At 41.2% G+C, this 21,517-nt stretch overlaps 1 protein-coding gene across 12 annotated transcripts in view; it reads right to left on the reverse strand.

The window, feature by feature from the left end:
• Positions 1-21,517, reverse strand: part of NEK11 (NIMA related kinase 11) — a 244,767-nt gene that overhangs the window by 92,246 nt on the left and 131,004 nt on the right. For 7 of the 12 annotated variants that reach the window (XM_057315969.1, XM_048216226.2, XM_048216227.2 and 4 more), the window contains one exon: positions 18,493-18,528. The exons of 4 other annotated variants lie outside the window; for them this stretch is intronic. In XM_057315969.1, coding sequence (XP_057171952.1) covers positions 18,493-18,528 — 36 coding nt within the window. Of the gene's footprint in view, positions 1-7,373; positions 9,708-18,492; positions 18,529-21,517 lie in introns of those variants that run through there. One more of the 12 variants, XM_048216230.2, reaches the window with a different exon arrangement.

The following is a 21,517-nucleotide window of genomic DNA, read 5'->3' on the forward strand; positions in this document are numbered from 1 at the left end:
AAAAGAGGCAATAAAACAAGAATTTTACCTAAAGTCGAAACCAAGTTCCCTTTAAAGGAGCTTAGTTATGTGGCAGGAATACCTCAGCCTGTGCACCTGCCACCGTCCTGAATGATTCTAACCATTCGCTATGCCGTGCGCAGATGTGTGCCATGAGCTTAGCACAATGGTTTTCAAAGGGTGGGCCCAGGAGAGCAGTAAGAACATCATCTGGGATCTTACTAGAAAACAAATTCTCAGGCCTCCCAGACTTACTGAATCAGAAACCGGGGTTTTAGCAAGCCCTCCAGGGGAATCCTGATGCACACCTAAGTTTAAGAAACACAAATCTAGCACAATGTCTGGCACTTACTGTCTGCTCAAATAAAAATAGCTTCTACTGATATCCCCCACTGATAAGGTCTTAGGAGGCAGGAGCCAAGCCTATCCTGTTCCCTGTGGTTTTTCCAACCCATGACTCAAAGCAGACACTCCAAAACTCTTATCAAGTAAGTGAATGCCTACACGTCTTAAAGAGAAGGACTTTCAAACTACCATAGAGTGTTTCATGTAAAGAATTTCTTAATATTTATTTTGGGGAGGCCAGGAGAAGGCGGGAAGGGAATATAAAGATTTTTTTCCCTAAGACTGCTCTTTCTCTCCTCTCTCTCACAGACTTTGAACTTATCTCTCAGATGGAATCATAACTTGGAACAGTAAGAAATGTCTTCTTCATACTAACATCTCAAGCTGTCTCTGATCCAGAGTACCCAGAGTGTGATGGCAGTCACCGGTAGACTGTGGTTTTCTCCAGGTGCCCAGACTCTGCTCCAGCTGCAAGCCTCTCTTTGCACATCGAATAACAGTGTCGGAACCAAATGGTGACCAAGTGACTTGTGATTTGGGAAATCCAACAGATTCACTCACACTTTTCTGCTCCTTCTCCTAGGAAGTCAACAATATCCACAGGACACTTTTAAAAATGGTTCTCACTGTGCCCACCATCTGGGGGAAAGCATCTTCTAATAAAGAGAGGATGCTCTCTAGTTCAGCTGTGGCACGGCCAGCTGGGACTGAGTAGGGGACCTCGTGGCAGGCAGCTGCCCAGAGATGCCCTTCTTTATTTTTCCTTTCTTTTCTAGTTTTCTGAAGTGGGCAATGGCTTTATTATGAGCCAGAAAATATTGAACAAAAGCTATAATAAGAACAAAATGATCTATTGTTAGATCTTGATGTGGCCTCTAAAGACCATGTGCTCCCATTATAAATTGGGAGCAGCGGTCCTCAGAATGACAATAGTTATTATTACACTGACAAGGCAGTTCTCAGAATTTCTTATTTTCCTAAAAATGGCACTTGTGGGTGTGAAAAAGATTGCCTTAATCCATTTTTTAATGAAAACACTTTAAATAAAGACATCATCTCATACGTGGAAGAAACCTATGATTAATATGCTACAACATTCCCCAAACTACTGGGTGAGAGAATGTCTTGAGAAGGCACTCAGATGCAGACGCTGTCAATGCTGAGCTGCCCCAGTTTCCCCAGAGAGTGCTGTCTTGGGTAAGGTGGGGGCAAGCTGGGATAAAAAACAGAAACTGAAGCCCAAGTTAACTGGTGATGTCTGCTGCTTCTGAGGAAGGCTGCCTCCCACCAGGAGTGGGGATAAGGAGTAGAGATTAAGGAGATAAGCTGTAGGGTCAGACTGAGGTTCAAATCTGGCCTCTGTTGCTTATGGGTGGTGTGACCCTGGGCAATCTCCGCCACTTCTCTGGTCAGTTTTCTAATTTGTAAGTGGGTGTAGTGAATACTACTGATGTGCCACTTAAACCTCCTAACCAGACACATTTTGGCACACTCGTGCTCCAGCTGTTGTGAGTATTAGCTTTGTGTTCGTCTGCTCAGGCTGCCACGACAAAAGGCCACAGAGTGGGAGGCTTCAACAACAAATATGCATTTTCTCATAGTTCTGGTGGCTAGAAGTCCGAGAACAAGACGTCGGCAGGTTTGGTTTCTCCTCGGCTTGGGGATGGCTGACCCTCTGAGCACTGGTGCTCCTGGTGTTTGTCAGTGTCCTAATCTCCTCTTCTTACAGAGGTACCAGTCAGATAGAATTGGGGCCCATCCTAACAGCCTCATTTTACATTAATCACCTCCTTAAAGGCCCTATCTCCAACTATAGTCACATTACGAGGTACTGGGGGTTAGGGTTCAACATACGAATTTCAGAGGAACACAATTGAGCCCATAACAATGGCTAACAGGGCACACATGTCCCCTTCTCCAGACAATTGCTCTCAGATCAAAGAACTTCCTTTTCAAAGAGGTTATGCGTCCCCTCCACCATGGAGTGCAGTTCAGGCCAATGACTGAATGACTTAAGATGGAGCCAGCCCCCTGGTATCACTCCTGCTCCAAAGTGGGATTGGGCTCCTCCCGCTGTTTCCCTGTCTAGACATACCCTCTCCCCCAACCCAAGGGCTCTCTCACAATAAAACACATGCACCAGAATAACCATCTCAGGCTCTGCATCTAAGGACCCCAACCGAAGACTTGGGGGTGTTATAAGAACAGTACGTTAACTCATGGCTATAGCATACAATTTTACAAAAGATAGGTGATGCTATGCAATTATGTGACCATCTCTTAAAGGAAAACACATGCCAGCAAGGTCACATTCTTTTATATTATACATTTAATCCTTAAGACTTTCTAGAAAACAATAAAGCCCACACCTATGGACACTGCTAAACTGAGTCATTTGTCACATATCAATTATATCTCACATAGCTCAACTTTTTCTCTCTTGAGGTCTAATCTACTTGCCCTGCTCAGAGTTTTCTTAAAATGCTCTATCTAGCATAGGGTCCAGAACATAGTAAGTGCTTAATAAATGACCATTAGTATTCCCTTAGCATGCAGAAAATAGTTTTCTTCATACTTCTCATACCAAACTTAAGTACCTATCATTCCAATTTTAGCAACGGACTGTTGAAGCAAGCGCCCAATTATAAGTATTTAGAAAAATACCTGACAAGAGTGCAGGGGAAGAAAAAAATGATCCCTTCTGCCAGAGACGAGAGGAGGGCTTTGGCCTTACTCCAGAGAAGAGGTAGGGAAGGACAGTGGGAGGGGTCGGAGCCGGCAAGCTGCTGGAAAGTCACGTGCTCTGTGAGATGCCACGCTCATCAGACACTTGGCGTAGTAGGTACAGAGGCAGGGTTTGCTGTCTGAATTAGTCAGTGCCAGAGGAGGCCCCCAGCCTCAGTACCTGAGACAGAGGCGGAGGGAGCCTGCACAGCAATTATGACGAGAGCTCTGGACAAGCTTTGGTTGAGCCAAGCTTCCCTCATCTTGGGATAGGCCATCCAAACCGATATCTGGGTTGCATCATTATGGTTTGTACAAGAAGCATTTATACATAAAGGGCCAAGAGCAGAGCTAGAACAAACTCCTCAGGCAGAGGCAACCTGTCTTTCAGAGCGCTGGACTCCGCCAAGTAGATAACTATCATTGCTGAGACCCCAGGCTTCCACTCTCCCGGAAGCTAATAAAGGGACTCAGTCTGTCACCCTTGGACACACCTTCCCCTGCACTGTTAGAAGAAAAGGACTGACTCCGAAATTTTGCTGTTTTGAAAAGGCATTGTGTCAATTTCTAAACTTCAATATACACTGGATTTTATTTTTCCTTTTCAATTTTTAAAAGCCATCTCTCCCCCCACTGTGCACCATGAAACGGTTTTTCATGGTTATGCAGTGAGTCATCAGCTGGGCCTAGTTCTCAGGGTGTCCTAGTTCCCATCAGCAGCTATTAAGATTGCTCGTGGGAGCTCAGAAGTCATAGAGGGGGAAGGGTCCACTTGGAGGGCAGCGATGATTATTTTCCATGGTGACTCGTCCCCTTTTATGGCTACCATGGGCCTCTGTTGGAGGTCCTGGAGAGGCTGTTACTCCACATTCCAAATGCTGCTGCATCACTAACTCATTACAAAGAGCCCCCTTCTGGGCCTGTGGGAAGCAAGTGTAATTTTCAATCTCCATAACATTTAGTAGGGCTGGAGGCTTAGAGCAGCATATTTGCTAGGGAACGTTTTGAACCAATGTTCAGTCCAGGGAAGAATATGGACAGTCCTCAGTGAAATGAACACACTCATACTCCAAGGCAGAAATGAACACTCCAGATATCTCAGCTCTTACAATCACCTCCAATCTTGCACAGGCTGCCACAAATCTTGCCTAAAGCACTTACTAGCATGTCACTCTTTCCCCAGCAGTGGCTCCCCCACTGCCAGTGAAATGGAATATAAAATCTTCAGCTTGGCAGCCAAGGCCTTCAGTCACCTGGGTGCAATTTTCTTTCCCAGACCTGCCTTCCTCACATCAATGAATCCGGTAGCTCTCAGTTAAGGTACGCGCCTAAAGGGATTCTGAATGGGTGGCCCGGGCTGGGTCCAGGTAGTTTTATTTTTCTGATGCTTTCCAGATGGCTCTTATATGTACCTTTACATCAGGACCTTGCCTTTTGTACCTGGACTCTACGTTTTCTACCGAGCTCACTCTCGTTTTCTAACTTCATTCTTTTAAAGAGCTCTCCTAGAATTGCCTTGTCCAATAATGGTAGCCATCAGGCACATGTGGTTATTTAAATCAAAGTTAATTACAATGACATAAAATGACAAATTCAGATCCTCAGCCACACTGGCCACATCTCAAGCACTTGAAAGCCATCTGCAACATGATTACAGAACATTTCCATCATCGCTGAAAGTCCTACCAGACAGTGCTGTTCTAGAGTGTCCTCCTTTCTAGGTCTAGCTCTGCTTGACTGCACCCTCCCATTCTGATTTGGCTAGATTTCTTTGAAGCCCTGGGATGTGAGTCACTTCCCCGCACTGCCCCTCTTCTCCTCCTCTGGCCGGCACACCCTCCACCACCACCAGTCCCCATCCCTGCAAATAAGAAGGCAGAATCACAGGCCAGAAGGTTTTCCAATCCTCACAGCCCTGGACTTAGCAGGGGAGGCAGTGACTTGATCTCACCCTAGCTTTGGACGTCTTCTGCATGTCCCCAGAGCCACTTCGAAGGACCTATCAAATCAAACCTTCTCATCTATAAGATGGCTTTTCCACCTTCTTTTACACAGGGCCTACAAGTAGAGGTGGTTTTTTTTAAAGTTTTAATTTAAATTCCAGTTAGTGAACAGTGTAATATGTTTCAGGTGTAGGACACAGTGATTCGACACTTCCATACCTCACCCAGTGACAAATGGAGCTTGAACAGATATTCATCTCCCACCCTTCATTCCAGAGAAAGGCAGCTCATGGACCTCCTAAATCCCCACAGTAGACAATGTCTTTCACTGCAGAGCAGAGATCAAGTCCACTTTATTAATCATATGACAACTGTGATGGAGAACTAAATCTCAATTACAAACAACACGTTTATAGTCTGTGGGGGGGGGTGCGGGTGGCAGTTGCTTGGTTTTCTATCTTTTTCATGCTTTCTTCTCTCACACAATAAGCTCTAGGTTAGTACTAGTACTGTGACCTATTCTAAAATAAAGCCTCAAAACTAAGGCTAAAATTAGCCACGTTGATTAGCTTACCCTGCGGCACCACACACGAGGCTGTGAAAAAATTTTCTTAGCCAAAATGCATATTCATGACCCTTTCTGTAAGAAGGGCTAAATTAAGTACAGTACAGTGCCTTTTTTCTATGTAGGACAGGAGGCTCTGCTGTAAGTTCTTCTTCGAGTGACATCTATTTGATTAAGCCCATCAAAGGCCCCCCCCACAGACACACACACACACACACACACCCCAGAAATAAGTTCCATGATTCATCTGGAAATAGGTCTCTTTCGAGTTCTGAAGTCTGCTTTTATTCTACAAGTCAAGGTGATTCTCCCTTAGACAAAACTTTTAACATTTCTCTGAACTTGTTTTTCTGGTTTGGAAAGCAAAAGTCAAAACAAGTAGGTAAAGTTTGTCTTTTCTCCACCAGATGAAGAGAAATAAATACGGGCTGGGAATCCACTCTCTCACGGGGAAATACAGGCAGACAGAACGGAGAGACCCTGAGGAGCTGGGGCTGTATGGCTGGATGCAGCGTTTGGTGCCAGGAGACATCGAGTGCTGTGACTTTAGGCAACTGGCTTGAGCTCCCTGGGCCTTAAGTGTCTCATGTGTAAACAGGGAATAGTAATAACTCAGCACCCTAAAAGCTGGAGCCTGCGCTAGATGGTTTCAGGTTGTTTTCCTGCTCTAAGGCTTGCAAATGTACAACGTGGAGTAACGGACTCGATCAGCGTGCATATGAATCATCTGGAGAACCTGACGAAATATGAACCCTGCCTAGTAGGTCTGAGCTGGGGCCTGAGAGTCTGCATTTCTGACATGCTTGGGGTGACGGAGATGCTGCCGGCCCATGAACCACACTCTGAGGAGCAAGAGATTCGACCACTGCTTTCTGCTCCTGGCCACCAAGTGTTCATCAAGACGTGAGATCCCAATGAAGATTTTCATGAAGTTGAAGAATTTGAAGTGCCATCGAAAGGAAGCCTCTGCCTTCTTCTTATTTTTCTTTGGCTGTACTTCCTCATTAACAGAGGCTCAGTTGCATGGAATGCATTTAGCAATTTGTTTGTTGGCAGAAACAACACCTTCTGAGCCAAATAGGATTTCCTCTCTGATGAAATCCTGAAGTTATAATTTCTTTTTTCCACCTCTATTCTCCTGGAAAATGTTTGCTTCTCATTGGCAGCACCCCACAGTTAACTGGCCAGCTGGAGGCAGTCAGGAAACTGCCAGAAGATGCTTGCGGGAGCTGCCGTGCTCGGCTCACCGGTGTGAACAGGCAAACTGAATATGGCAAGATGGGTCGATGACCACAAAAACATGAGGAAACGCTACTGCACTACTGTGGGCATGACATTCATTTAAACATTTTAATTAAAGGAAGTGCATCTTACACACATCAGTTTAGGCCCACTTTTGTGGTCCAACTCAGGAAAAGTTTCTATTGCAATGTTGGATTTCCTGGGTGACCTGCCCTTGCTTGACCTGGCTACTTCCTGTGGAATGAGATATAGTCTTAGAGAGCAAGGTAAGCCCACGTTTAAAAGGAACTGTTTTGGGGTGCCTGGGTGGCTCAGTCAGTTAAGCATCTGCCTTTGGCTCAGGCATGATCCCAGGGTCCTGAGATCGAGCCCCACATCGGGCTCCTCGCTCAGCAGAGAGCCTGTTTCTCCCTCTGCCTGTTGTTCCCCCGGCTTATGCTTTCTTTCTCTCTCTCTCTGTCAAATAAATAAAATCTTTCTTAAAAAAGGAACTGTTTCATGGTTTAAAAAGTCTAGACAAGCTTCCATTTACATATCCTCAAAATAGTAAGTCATAACGACTATTTACCTTTGTATGACCCTTCACGATTAAAGTGCTTTCAAATATTTTTCTCACATAAGCTTCCCTCACAACGTGGTATGAGATGAGTAGGTGGTCTTATTCCCCCACATTGTAGACAAGGAACATAAAATTTGGAGCTACTTGACATTTTTAAGTTAATTTGAAAGTGGCAGACCCCAAACCATGTCTTCTGATTCCAAATCTAGGGTTCATTTGTATTAAATCATGCTGACTATGTAATTCTGTTCGGCTATTCTTTAAAGGTAGGCACTCAATTTGGTTACATACTCACAAATGCAACAATATTGGCAAAAGGTGACTTTTTAAATTCATGGCGGCCTCTACGTCTTTATCCATATGCCTGCTCTTTCTCTTCCTCTTCTCAACCACTCTCTCTACCACATGCACACCACTAAATACCACAGAGCAATTTCAAATGATGCCTAGAACTCTGACCAGAGGTTAAAATGCAATTTTTTATGTGGGAAGTCACTAGAAAGAGGAGTTCAACAAAAATTACTGCACTAGTTATCTATCGCTGCATAATAAAGTACCCCCAGACTATGGCTTAAAACAATAATAAACATTTATTATCTCACACATTTTCTGTGAGTTGGGAATCCAGGAGCGGCTCAGGCAGGAGGTTCTGGTTCAGGGCCCATCATGAGGTTTTGGCCAAGAAGTCATCTGGGATAACAGTCATCTGAAGGCTTGATAGGGGACTGGAAGATCCAATTCTAAGCTCACTCATGTGGATCTTGGCAGGACACCTCAGTGCCTTGAACATAACCTTGAACAAAGGGGAGCTTGAGTGCCCTCACAACATAGCAGCTGGTTTCCCTCAGAGGGAATGATCCAAAACAGCAAGGCAGAGCCGCAATATCTTCTGTTACTTAGCCTTGGGAGACACACTTTTCAATTCCCATGCTATCCAACTGGCTACACAGATCAGTCCTATTCAGTGTGGGAGAGGACCGTGCAGGGGCATAAATACCAAGAGGCAAGAATCATTGTGGGGCATATCGGAGGATGGCCACAAAAAAATTACCTAGAAGTTTAACTTTTATTTCATTTTTTGAGGAAAATATTTATTTTATCATCATGTATACATAGTTGGGCTGTATATTGAGGTTACATAATGAATTATGACAGACTTTACACTAGAACTCTCTCCCAATATCCAAGTTGGTGATACCACAACCTTTAAAGGATTGTAAAGAGAAAAACTTACATGTAACAAGATTTGGTTCATAATTAGGATAGATATGGATTTGAACAGTCAGATCCTAGTGAAATTTCATTGTTCCCCAAATGGTCAAGATCATATTTAGGGGACCTAAGTATGTAATTATTTTTAGCATCACATCATATTGCTAGAATTCTAAGTATTCACAAAACTCATGGGGAGAAAAATACCGCAAAACTAAGATGCACCATAACCTACATTAAGGAGAGCATGAACTGATCAAACAGAGAAATGTCCAGAAGGTGGGACTCTGATGGGGGGGCATTTAATGGGATCTATGTTAGAGTTCTCTGAAGAAACAGAATCAATAGGATATGATAGAGAAAAAGAGATACAGACAAATTATTTTAAGTAACTGGTTCTCACAATTATAGTGGGAAGCTGGCAAGTCCAAAATCTGCAGGGCAGGACAGCAGGCTGGAGGCCTACGCAAGAGTTAATGTTGCAATCTTGAGTCCAAAGGCAATCTGGAGGCAGAATTCCTTCTTCCTCAGGGGGACCTCAGTTCTTTCTCCAAAGATCTTCCACTGATTGGATGAGGTCCACCCAAATTATGACGAGTAGCCTGCTTTACTCAAAGTCTACTGATTTTTTTTTTAAAGATTTTATTTATTTATTTGACAGAGAGAGACAGCCAGCGAGAGAGGGAACACAAGCAGGGGGAGTGGGAGAGGAAGAAGCAGGCTCCTAGTGGAGAAGCCTGATGTGGGGCTCGATCCCAGAAAGCTGGGATCACGCCCTGAGCTGAAGGCAGATGCTTAACGACTGTGCCACTCAGGCGCCCCCAAAGTCTACTGATTTAAATGTTAATCACATCTAAGAAATACCTTCACACAATATCCAGACTGGTTTTGGAGCAAACATCTGTGTACCACAGCCTAGCCAAGTTAAGATATATGATATTAAGCATCGTAAGATCTAACAGGAGTATTTTTTCCCAACCTGGATTCTGACAGAGTAGATGAATGAAGCTGGCAAAGAGAACTCAGATCTCCCACTCAGGCTGTAAAAGTCCCAAACAGTAGAATCCACGACACTTCCAGAACTGAGCACCATCTCAACACTTAGGGGACCAGTTACCTAGCAAATAGAAACCAGAATCTACTGTCAGAATCTACTATCTTCCTTGAAAAGCTCTTGGTCTCTGAGTATTCATGGTAAACTGTTACAGATCTCTGGTAGAGTTCTCCTTACAGTCATTTAAAAAAAATCCCATCATCTTCATTTTGTTTGGAGTTTTCAAACCTCTCTGGTGAGCCTGACTGGCTATTTGGGTCAAAACATTGATGCCCACCATGAATGACACCAGGGAAACAGTCCACCCTGCACAGTGGGATCTGTGTAAGTCTTCCTTCTGGAAGGTGCAGGTACCCAGTGTTGCACCATGACTGTAGAGTAAGTATCTGCACAAAAGGCTCAGGGGCTTATTAAAATCATTTTCCTTATCAATTACTGATGTAGTGATTCAAATGGCGGTCCTGTGACAGACAGCAGACCAATAAAACCATCAAAATAAATTTTTTAAAAAGCTTAATTCAGGAAAAACTGATGAAAAAAATTCCATTAGATCTCTCTCTTTTTTTTTAAAGATTTTATTTATTTATTTATTTGACAGAGATAGAGACAGCCAGCGAGAGAGGGAACACAAGCAGGGGGAGTGGGAGAGGAAGAAGCAGGCTCATAGCAGAGGAGCCTGATGTGGGGCTCGATCCCATAACGCCGGGATCACGCCCTGAGCCGAAGGCAGACGCTTAACCGCTGTGCCACCCAGGCGCCCCCCCTTAGATCTCTTTTTATTTATTTTTTAAATTTATTTTTAAATAGGCTCCAACACGGGGCTTGAACTTACAACTGTGAGATTGAGATCTGAGCCCAGATCAAGAATCAAATTGTAAATCAACTGAGCCACCCAAGTGCCCCCCACTGGATCTCTTATAATAGCCAGGAACTACTTCCAACTTCTTAAAAAACCAGTTGTCTTAGGTTGGATTCCCCAAAAGCAGATTCTGATATGAAGACCTTCATCAAAGTTGTTAGGAAAGGCTCCTGAGAAACACTGGTAGGTGGTGAGGAAGTAAAACAGAGGGGCAGGAGGCCATGCAAGGGGCCAGCATCAAGCAGAGTCCCACAAGGGGTAACCTTGGTTTAATCCCACAGAGCTCTAGGGTCAATTGGTGGAGGGTACTGGAACATTTATACTCTTGCACACATTAGTCACTTTTAAAAGGCTGCCTTCGGGAACTTGGCGGGGGGCAGGAGTGAAGGGTAAATTCCCAGGCACTCTGGCTCTCTTTGAGTACTAGAAAAGCAGCCTCTGGGAGTCTGAGAGCAGCCTCCCACAGCCCCCCACCAAAAGAGACACAGGTGAGAGGCGAGCAGAAGAAAATGAAAAAGGGATGGAAGAAGGTATAGACAGAACACTGACAGCAGCTGCTACATGGGGAAAACTTTTCTCTGGCACTTGCTTCCTATCCAGGGTTCTCTAGTTCTACTTATTGTGGTTCCTCCAATCAGACACCCTCCTGTCACATGTCTCCTCTAAAAACAGGTAATGGAATCCCAGCTGCATACCTGTGCTCTCTATCCAAAAGTGTCTGAAGCACTTAACCTGACCCACATCTCCAAACACTTCATGGCTCTCAACATTTTGAACCAACAACGTCACTTCTTAGTTACCATTTACATTTCAATTTGATCACCCAATTGTGACGTTGTCTTACCCAACCCACATTCCAAACCCAAATTAAATTTTAGATTTGCTTTGCACACAGCCCACCCAAGCCCATCGGCTTGCTGCACCGAGCTCTGGTCCTCAAGGACAGTGACTCTCCCCCAATCCTAGCGCCACTTGGCCTCTTGATCTGCACTGAGCCCTTTAGGTATTGTTGAATTATTCAGCCATGGTGCTTATGGAATTCTAAACTCCTTAGAGCTGAAAACATTCCCAAGAAATCCTCACCCACAAAGGAGAAGAAAAAATCTTGAAATCACAAGTTTGAGTGCCCTCTCCCTGTTAATATCCAGCTCCTTCCCTCAGAGCATGTATGTTTTTATGCTGATTGTCCTCATCCAACACACAATGAAAAAGCCCAGGGCATACCTACTGATTTGCATCAAATTCTTTTCACAAACAGCAATAATGCTTAGTCATCCCACTAGAAAATTAATTTTGCCCTATTTAATAACTAAGAAGAAATGGATGTGCTGTGTATTTGCATGGTAACAGTATTAAAAGTGTTTGTTTCAGTGAAGCCAAAGCCAAGTTTCAATAAAGGAAAGGAGAACATCTAGGAAGCAAATTTCATTTCAAATTTACATTTCCCAGTGCTGTTAGTGTATCTACCAATATTCTCAGAACCAAAGGACAATAGGCAGAAAATGACTTAGACCAAGGGTCTGCAAACTAGGGCCTGTGGGCCAGGTCTGGGCTCCCTGCTTCTGTCAACAAAATTAGGGAACACAGTCATAGCCCAAACCATCTATGGCTGTTTTCTCTCTAAACTAGCAAATTTGCGTAGCTGTGACAGAGATGGTATGGTGTGCAAAGCCTAAAATATTTACTATTGACCATTTAAGAAAGTTTATCCACCTCTGCTATAGACAATAAGCAGTTACAAATGGTGGAGGTAGGAGCAGCCTCTCCTTCAAATCCAGGAGCCCACCAAGAGTCATCCCACCAGAACTAAAGGCATTCTTATCACTCTGGAAATTCCAAAGGATTTAGGAACTCTGCCTCATGAATTAGGCTCAAAGACCAAATAGTAGAACAAAAGATGCTCGTAGTATTCTTACCACTTAGGGAACTACAAGGATTTTAGGAGCTCTGTGCCACAAACTGGAGGCAGAGCACAATATGTATTTTTCTACTACTTTCACAGGCTCTAATCTACAGCTGTGGCTGAGGAAGGATTTTCTGAGAACAGGACATTTGAATTGAGGCCTGAAGAATGAATAGGCATAGGCCAGGTACACAGTGAGATAAAATGATGTGGCCTCCAGAAGAAACAACATTTGCAAAGCATCTGAGGTGGGTAAGATGTGGGCACACAAGGAAATGAAAGGAAGCCAGTGTAGCTGGACCATCAGGAGTAGAGTAGCCAACCATTCTAGTTTTAAGTGCTAAAACTGAAGAAGTCCCAGACAACCTAGGATGGCTGGTCACCATCACAGGAATGAGATGGATCATAACACTGGGTGAAGTTGGTGAAGGGGGGCCGTGTGAAAGATTTTCTATTTTGTATGCGAAACACAACAGAAAGCCACAGGAGAACTTTAAGCAAGCAACAACAAACTCTGATTTACATTCTTTTTTTTTATTTCCCTCTTTTGTTTTTTTGTTTTTTTTATTACAATAATTTTTTTATTATATTATGTTAGTCACCATACAGTACATCCCTGGTTTTTGATGTAAAGTTCCATGATTCATTAGTTGCGTATAACACCCAGTGCACCATGCAATACGTGCCCTCCTCACTACCCGTCACCAGCCTATCCCATTCCCCCACGCCCTTCCCCTCTGAAGCCCTCAGTTTGTTTCTCAGAGTCCATAGTCTCTCATGCTTCATTCCCCCTTCTGATTACTCCCCCTTTCTTTATCCCTTTCTTCTCCTACCAATCTTCCTACTTCTTATGTTCCATAGATGAGAGAAACCATATGATAATTGTCTTTCTCTGCTTGACTTATTTCACTTAGCATTATCTCCTCCAGTCCCGCCCATGTTGCAGCAAATGTTGAGAACTCGTTCTTTCTGAGAGCTGAGTAATATTCCATTGTATATATGGACCACATCTTCTTAATCCAGTCATCTGTTGAAGGGCATCTCGGCTCCTTCCACGATTTAGCTATTGTGGACAATGCTGCTATGAACATTGGGGTGCATATGGCCCTTCTCTTCACTACATCTGAATCTTTGGGGTAGGTACCCAGTAGTGCAATTGCTGGATCATAGGGTAGCTCGATTTTTAACTTTTTAAGGGACCTCCACACTGTTTTCCAGAGTGGCTGTACCAACTTGCATTCCCACCAACAATGTAGGAGGGATCCCCTTTCTCCACATCCTCTCCAGCAATTGTTGTTTCTTGCCTTGTCAATTTTTGTCATTCTAACTGGTGTAAGGTAATCAAGATTAGAGCAGAGGTCAATGAATTAGAAACCAGGAGCACAATAGATCAGATCAACAGAACTAGAAGATGGCTCTTTGAAAGAATAAATAAAATAGACAGGCCACTCACAAGACTTATCCAAAAGAATAGAGAAAGGACCCAAATTAATAAAATTATGAATGAAAAGGGAGAGGTCACAACCAACACCAATGAAACAGGAAGGATTATTGGAAACTTTTATCAACAGCTTTATGCCAATAAATTAAGCAACCTGGGAGAGATGGAGGCCTTCCTGGAAACCTATAAACTACCAAGACTGAAACAGGAAGAAATTGATTTTTTAAACAGACCAATTAATTATGAAGAGATTGAAACAGTGATTAAAAACCTTCCAAAAAACAAAATTCCAGGGCCTGATGGATTCCCCGGGGAATTCTACCAAACATTCAAAGAAGAAATAATACCTATTCTCCTAAAGCTATTTCAAAAAATAGAAACAGAAGGAAAGCTACCAAACTCATTCTATGAGGCCAATATTACCTTGATCCCCAAACCAGGCAAAGACCCCATCAAAAAGGAGGATTACAGACCGATTTCCCTGATGAATATGGACGCCAAAATTCTCAACAAGATCCTGGCTAATAGGATCCAACAGTACATTAAAAGGATTATCCATCATGACCAAGTGGGATTCATCCCTGGGATGCAAGGGTGGTTCAACATTCGCAAATCGATCAGTGTGATAGATTATATCAACAAGAAAAAAGCCAAAATTCATATGATCCTCTCAATAGATGCAGAAAAATCATTTGACAAAATACAGCATCCTTTCCTGATTAAAACCCTTCAGTGTGTAGGGATAGAGGGTACATTCCTCAATCTCATAAAAACCATCTATGAAAAGCCTACAGCAAATATCATTCTCAATGGGGAAAAGCTGGAAGCCTTTCCCTTAAGATCAGGAACACGACAAGGATGCCCACGCTCTCCATTACTATTCAACATAGTACTAGAAGTCCTTGCAACAGCAATCAGACAACAAAAAGGGATAAAAGGTATCCAAATCGGCAAAGAAGAAGTCAAACTGTCTCTCTCCGCAGATGACATGATACTCTATATGGAAAACCCAAAAGAATCCACTCCCAAACTACTAGAACTTATAGAGCAATTCAGTAATGTGGCGGGATACAAAATCAATGCTCAGAAATCAGTTGCATTTCTATACACAAACAATGAGACTGAAGAAAGAGAAATTAGGGAATCCATCCCATTTACAATAGCACCAAAAATCATACATTATCTTGGAATTAACTTAACCAGAGACGTAAAGGATCTATATTCTAGAAACTACAAATCACTCTTGAAAGACATTGAAGAAGACACAAAAAGATGGAAAAATATTCCATGCTCATGGATCAGAAGAATTAACATAGTTAAAACGTCCATGCTACCCAGAGCTATCTACACTTTCAATGCTATCCCGATCAAAATACCGATGACATTTTTCAAAGAACTGGAACAAACAGCCCTTAAATTCGTGTGGAACCAGAGAAGGCCAAGGAAGTGCTGAAAAGGAAAAACAAAGCTGGGGGCATCATGTTGCCGGATTTCAAGTAGTACTACAAAGCTGTGATCTGATTTACATTCTTAAAGACCATTTTGGCAGCTGTATAGAGAATGAACTAATCAGAGGCCAGAGACTAGCCAGAGGCAGGTGTAACACTTTAGGTGAGGTGAGGACTGGCTGCTTAGCCTTGGGCAGCTGGGGTGTTCTGTGAGTGGCCTGGGAATGGATTCTCAGAACCCATTTTATAGATGACAATTTGGGACTTGTAAAAGTTAGAGGACTTGTCTAATGTCGTACAGCCAATGGAGGAAGCCTGGACTCAGCGTCAGATCTTATTCTGTATCTCTTGATTTCTCACTATACTATGCAGATTTCTTGCTTTGTATTTATTGTGTAAAAAACAAAATTAAGAAGATACATCTAATTGCATGATCCCTGGTAGGATGAAAATTTCTAAGACAGACAAAAAGCAAAAATAGATTTTTATTTTATAAATGGTTCTGGTTTCTCCTATTTAATCAATTGTAACCCAATTTAAAACTCAAGCAAAATTCTTAGTTAAATTGGTGTGATAATTATTACCAAAATATTTAACAAGAAAGGACAAATTTATAAAAATGCAACAAAGCAAATAGCATAAGTATTGTGTTGCTTCCCTCAATCAAATGAAAATGATTATTTTAAACAACAGGGAGGAAGAAAATTATTAATGTTAAAGTGAGACAATGTTACGCATTTCTGACTTTAGGATCTGAATTAATAGGATCCTATTAAAAAGCCCCCAGAAAACTTAACAGGATCAAATAAATCTTGACAACGGAAGAGGTATATGTAAATATATATAAATTTGGGCCTATCTGTGTTTTTTCTGTGTATTCTACTCAAAATTAGAAAAGTAGAATTGTGTTTATTCCATTAGTACATTACACACCTTTGTCTAATGCACCTAATTTTTCATAGGCCATTTGACTAAAAATAATTTCATATCTTCCCAAGAGAAAATTAAACAAAATAGGAATATATTAATCTAAGACTATAACTAGAGAGATGAAAATAGAGATAGCTATATGTGTAATTTATCAACGTTGACATGGAACAATCTACCTGAAGGTATGCTCTGAAATCCCAGGCCTCCAGGGAAAGAGCACATTTTACTGTCACCATACCTCCCGGTGTCTGAAGGTTTTATTTCCGTGACAATAACAACTGAAAATCAACCTGCTCTAAAGCATTGATTGCATTTGCTGATGCTACAGCTCTCCAAGGACTATTTTTCTGAAAAGTGAAAGAGTAATACAAAATAATTTATCAGACAATTTGCATCTTATTTGGGAGTCCTCGGTGGTGAAAACTGCTATGCCTAGCAAATGCTGGAGCCAAGTGTTTGGGTGATTGATTCAGAAACTCCCAAGTTCTTTGGGGGTAAATCCATAAGTAAATGAATACACTTCACCACACAATTATCCCCACAGGAGGCCCCTCAAGATCTTGCATCCACCTACTTAGCACATAAAATAATGTCCATTAAAGCATAAAAGTGTATCATCTCAGTGAGACTGCAGCTTTTATGGCTGTTACAATAACACTGGCGACATCATTTCTGCTTATTAATGATTTCACACCCATGAAATTCAAATAGAGTAGGTTTTCTACCTTAGAGCACCATATTCTTGAAAGGAGATCCTGCTGCTTCATTATCCTTTATGCCAGTTTATTAAAAATTGTTTAACAGGGCAATACAAATGGAGAAATTATTCATGATATCCAGGAATACTTAATGCTGGCTTCCAGTGTCTCACTTCATGCCTAGAAGAATAGTTCTCAAAGAGTGGTCCAGGGGCCCCGGGGGTCCCCCAGACCCTTTCAGGGGAGTCCAAAATCTAAATTACCTTCATAACAGTACTAAGACCTTATCTGCCTTTTTTTTTTTTTAAAGATTTTATTTATTTATTTGACAGAGAGACAGCCAGTGAAAGAGGGAACATAAGCAGGGGGAGTGGGAGAGGAAGAAGCAGGCTCCCAGCAGAGGAGCCTGATGTGGGGCTCAATCCCAGATTGCCGGGATCATGCCCTGAACCGAAGGCAGACGCTTAACAACTGCACTACCCAGGCGCCCCTTATCTGCTTTTTTTTGCTTTCATCCTCTCATGAGTGCATGGTGGAGTTTTCCAGACACTCTATGACATGTGATGTCATGATAAATCTAAATGCAAAGCAGATTATGAGAATCCAGCTGCCTTCTATTAAGTCACTTTTTTAAAAAATGTAAAACAATGCCACTCTTTTCAATAATTTTTTTTTAATTTTGGAAAACATAATCAATTTTCATAATATGCAACAACATGGATGAACCTTGAGGATATTACACTAAGTGAAATAAACCAGTCACAGAAAGACAAACACTGAATGATTTCACTCATATGAGGTATCTAAAATACTCAAATTCATAGAATCAAAGAGTGGAATGGTGGTTGCCAAGAGCTGGAGGAAGGAAGAAATGGGGAGTTATTAATCAATGAGCATGAAGATTTAGCTATGCGAGATAAGTTCTAGAGATCTGCTGCATAACAGTGCACCTACAATCAACAATACTATAGTACAGTGAAACATCCAAAAAGGCAGATGTCATGTTAATTGTCCTTACAACAATGAAGCAAAATTTTAAAAAATTAAAATTAAAGACCAGCTGTACTGTCAGGGTGCCCCTAAGAGGAGTGCCCCAGGACCCCCTAGCTTGCACCCACCTTTACCTGTCCTGCCAGGTGCCCTCAGTGCTTAGAACCCTGGGTCCCCCTGACCTGCATCTACTTCAGGTTTAGCTATCCTTCCAGTGTACCCTCTGTGCATAGAACCATGGGACTCCCCCAACCTACACCCACTTCAGCTTTAGCTATCTTGCCAGGGCACCCACTGCATGGAGAATCCTGAAACCCCCCAGCCCACACCAGCGAGTTCTAGCCAGCCAGTGAAATTCACCAAATACACATAGGGAACAACCATATACAAGACCATTTCTTCACGTTGAAGAGTAGTTTTTCCACCTAATCCAGAGAAACAAATAGAAAGCCAAGCAAAATGGGGAGACAAAGGAATATGCTCCAAAACAAAGGCCAAGACAAAACCTCAGAAAAAGAACCAAATGAAACAGAGATAAGCCTGATAAAAAATTAAAGGAATAATCATAAAGATACTCACCAGGCTGGAGAAAAGATTGGAAGAACTCAGTGAGACCTTCAATAAGGAGATAGAAAATATAAAAAAGAACCAATCAGAGCCAGAAAATACAATAACTGAAATAAAAAACACACTAGAGGGAATCAACCAGTAGATTGGCAAATGCAGAAGAACATATCCGCGATCTGGAAAACAGGGTGATTGAAAGCACCCAAGCTGAAAGCAAAATGAGAAAAGAATTTAAAAATGAGGATAGGTTAAGGGATCTCCTGGACAATATCAAGCAAACAAACATTCCATTATAGGGGTCCCAGAAGAAGACAGAGTGAAAGGAACGGAAAAATTATTTGAAGAAATAATAGCTGAAAACTTCCCTAACTCAGGAAAGGAAACAGACATCCAGGTTCAAGAAACACAGAGTTCCAAATAAGATGAACCCAAGGAAGTCCATACCATGACACATAATAATTGAAATGTCAAAGTTTAAAGGTAGATTTTGAAAGCAGAGTGAAACAAAAGTTTCATCAAAGAAAACTCTATTATGCTATCAGCTCATTTTTCAGCAGAAACTTTGCAGGCCAGCAGAGAGTGGCATGATATATTCATAGGAAAATATCCATGACCAAGAATACTCTATCTGGCAAGGTTATCATTCAGAGTTGAGGAGAGATAAAGAGTTCCCCAGACAAAAAGAAAGTTAAAGAAGTTTATCAGCACTAAACCAGCCTTATAAGAATGATTAAAGGGACTTCTTTCAGTGGAAAAGAAACGGCCATAATTAGACATAAGAAAATTATAAATAAAAAATGTAAAATATGACAGCATACGCATAAAATGCGGAGGAGGAAGTAAAAAAAGGGTTGTTTTTTTTTTAGAACACGTTTAAACTTAAATAACTATCAACTTAATATAGACTGTTATATACTTAGGATGTTATACATGAACCTCATGGTAATCACAAACCAGAAACTTATAATAGATACACAAAAAATAAAGAGAAAGAAAGCCAAACATTACACTACAGAAACTCATCAACCACAAAGAAAGAGAGCAAGAGAAGAAAAAAGGAACAGAGAAGAACCACAGAAACAACCAGAAAACAAGTAACAAAATGACAATAAGTACATACCTATCAATAATTACTTTGAATGTAAACGGACTAAATGCTCCAGTCAAAAACCACAGAGTGGTGGAATGGATAAAAAAACAAGACCCATCTATATGCTGCCTACAAGAGATGCACCTCAAACCTAAAGACACATACAGATTGAAAGTGAGGGGATGGAAAAACATTTGCCATGCAAATGGAAACAAATAAAAAGCCAGGGTAGCAATACTTATACCTGACAAAATAATAAAACAAAGACTGTAACAAGGGACAAAAAAGGGCATTACATAATGATAAAGGGATCAGTCCATCAAGAGGATGTAACAATTGTAAATACCTATGGACCCAACACTGGAGCACCTAAATACATAAAGTAAATATTAATGGACATAGAGCGAGAAATTGATGGTAACAAAATAATAGTAGGGGGCTCTAACACCCCATATCTAGGCAGAAAATCAAATAAGTGTCTTTGAATGACCCATTAGATCAGATGGGCATAACATATATACGTATCTACGACATGCCATTCAAAAACAACAATGCATATTCTTTTCAAGAGCAAATAGAACATTATCCAGAGTAGATCACAAGTTAGGCCACAAAACAAGTCTCAATAAATTTTTAAAAAAATGAAATTATACCATGTATCTTTTCTGACCACAAGGATATGAAATTAGAAATCAGTCACAAGAAAAAAACTGCAACACACACAAGCACGTGGAGGCTAAACAACATGATAAACAACCAATGAGTCAACAAAGAAATAAAAAAATATATGGAAGCAAATGAAAATAAAAATACATGGTCCAAAATCTTTGGGACACAGCAAAAGCAGTTCTAAGAGGGAAACCTATAGTGACACAGGCCTACCTCGAAAACAAGAAAAAACTCAAATAAGCAATCTAACCTTACACCTAAAGAGACTAGCAAAAAAAGAACAAACAAAACCCAAGGTGAGTAGAAGGAAGGAAATAATAAAGATCAGAGCAGAAATAAAAGACACAGAGACTAAAAAAATACAATAGAAAAAAATCAATGAAACCATGGAGCTGTTTCTTTGAAAAGATAAACAAAATTGATAAATCCTAAGCCAGACTCATCAAGAAAAAAAAAGGATCCAAATAAATGAAATCAGAAGTGAAGGAGAAGTAACAACTGACATGACAGAAATACAAAAGATTATAAGAGACTACTACGAAAAAATTAAAACAAAACAGTAAAAACACAAATAAGCAAACAAATAAATTTAGGAACTCAGGAATGAAGAAGCTATGGTAAAAAAGTTTGATAGGTTCACTGAAGCCTTTAATTTGAGTTAAAATTCCAAGAAAATCTCCTTATTTTAAAGAATAAGGATCCAGGAATTACAGTTTAGGAACAAAATGTAGTTAATATGAAATTACAAACTTTAACAATGTAAAAACAAGATATAGCTAAAATTGGGAGGTAAGTCACATTGGAAAAGCCTTACTGTTTTGACTTCCTCATTAGGAAGAACAGGAATTCAACAAATAATTATCTAAAGTGACACACATAGATAATAAATGCCATAATGACTCTAGCTTTCACACACTTTTTATAATCATTTTTATCCTTAAAGAATTATTCTAGTAACTAATATCTTTTTTTAAAGATCTATTTATTTATTTTAGAGAGAAAGCGAGAGCACCTGTGCAAGTGGGGGGAGGGGCAGAGGGAGAGAAAGAATCTCAAGTGGCTCCACACTGAGCATGGAGCCTGACGCGAGGCTTTATCCCACGACCCTGAGATTGTGACCTGAGCCGAAACCAAGAGTTGGATGCTTAACCAACTAAGCCACTCAGGCGTCCCAGTAACTAATATCTTCTGTGGTAAAGAAACATTTATCTCAAGTTCGGCAATCACCCGATTTCAGTTTTTCATTTGATAATTTCAAGTAAAATTACAGTTAATACC

Source organism: Ursus arctos, unplaced genomic scaffold, assembly GCF_023065955.2.
Source record: "Ursus arctos isolate Adak ecotype North America unplaced genomic scaffold, UrsArc2.0 scaffold_20, whole genome shotgun sequence".
NCBI lineage: Eukaryota > Metazoa > Chordata > Mammalia > Carnivora > Ursidae > Ursus > Ursus arctos.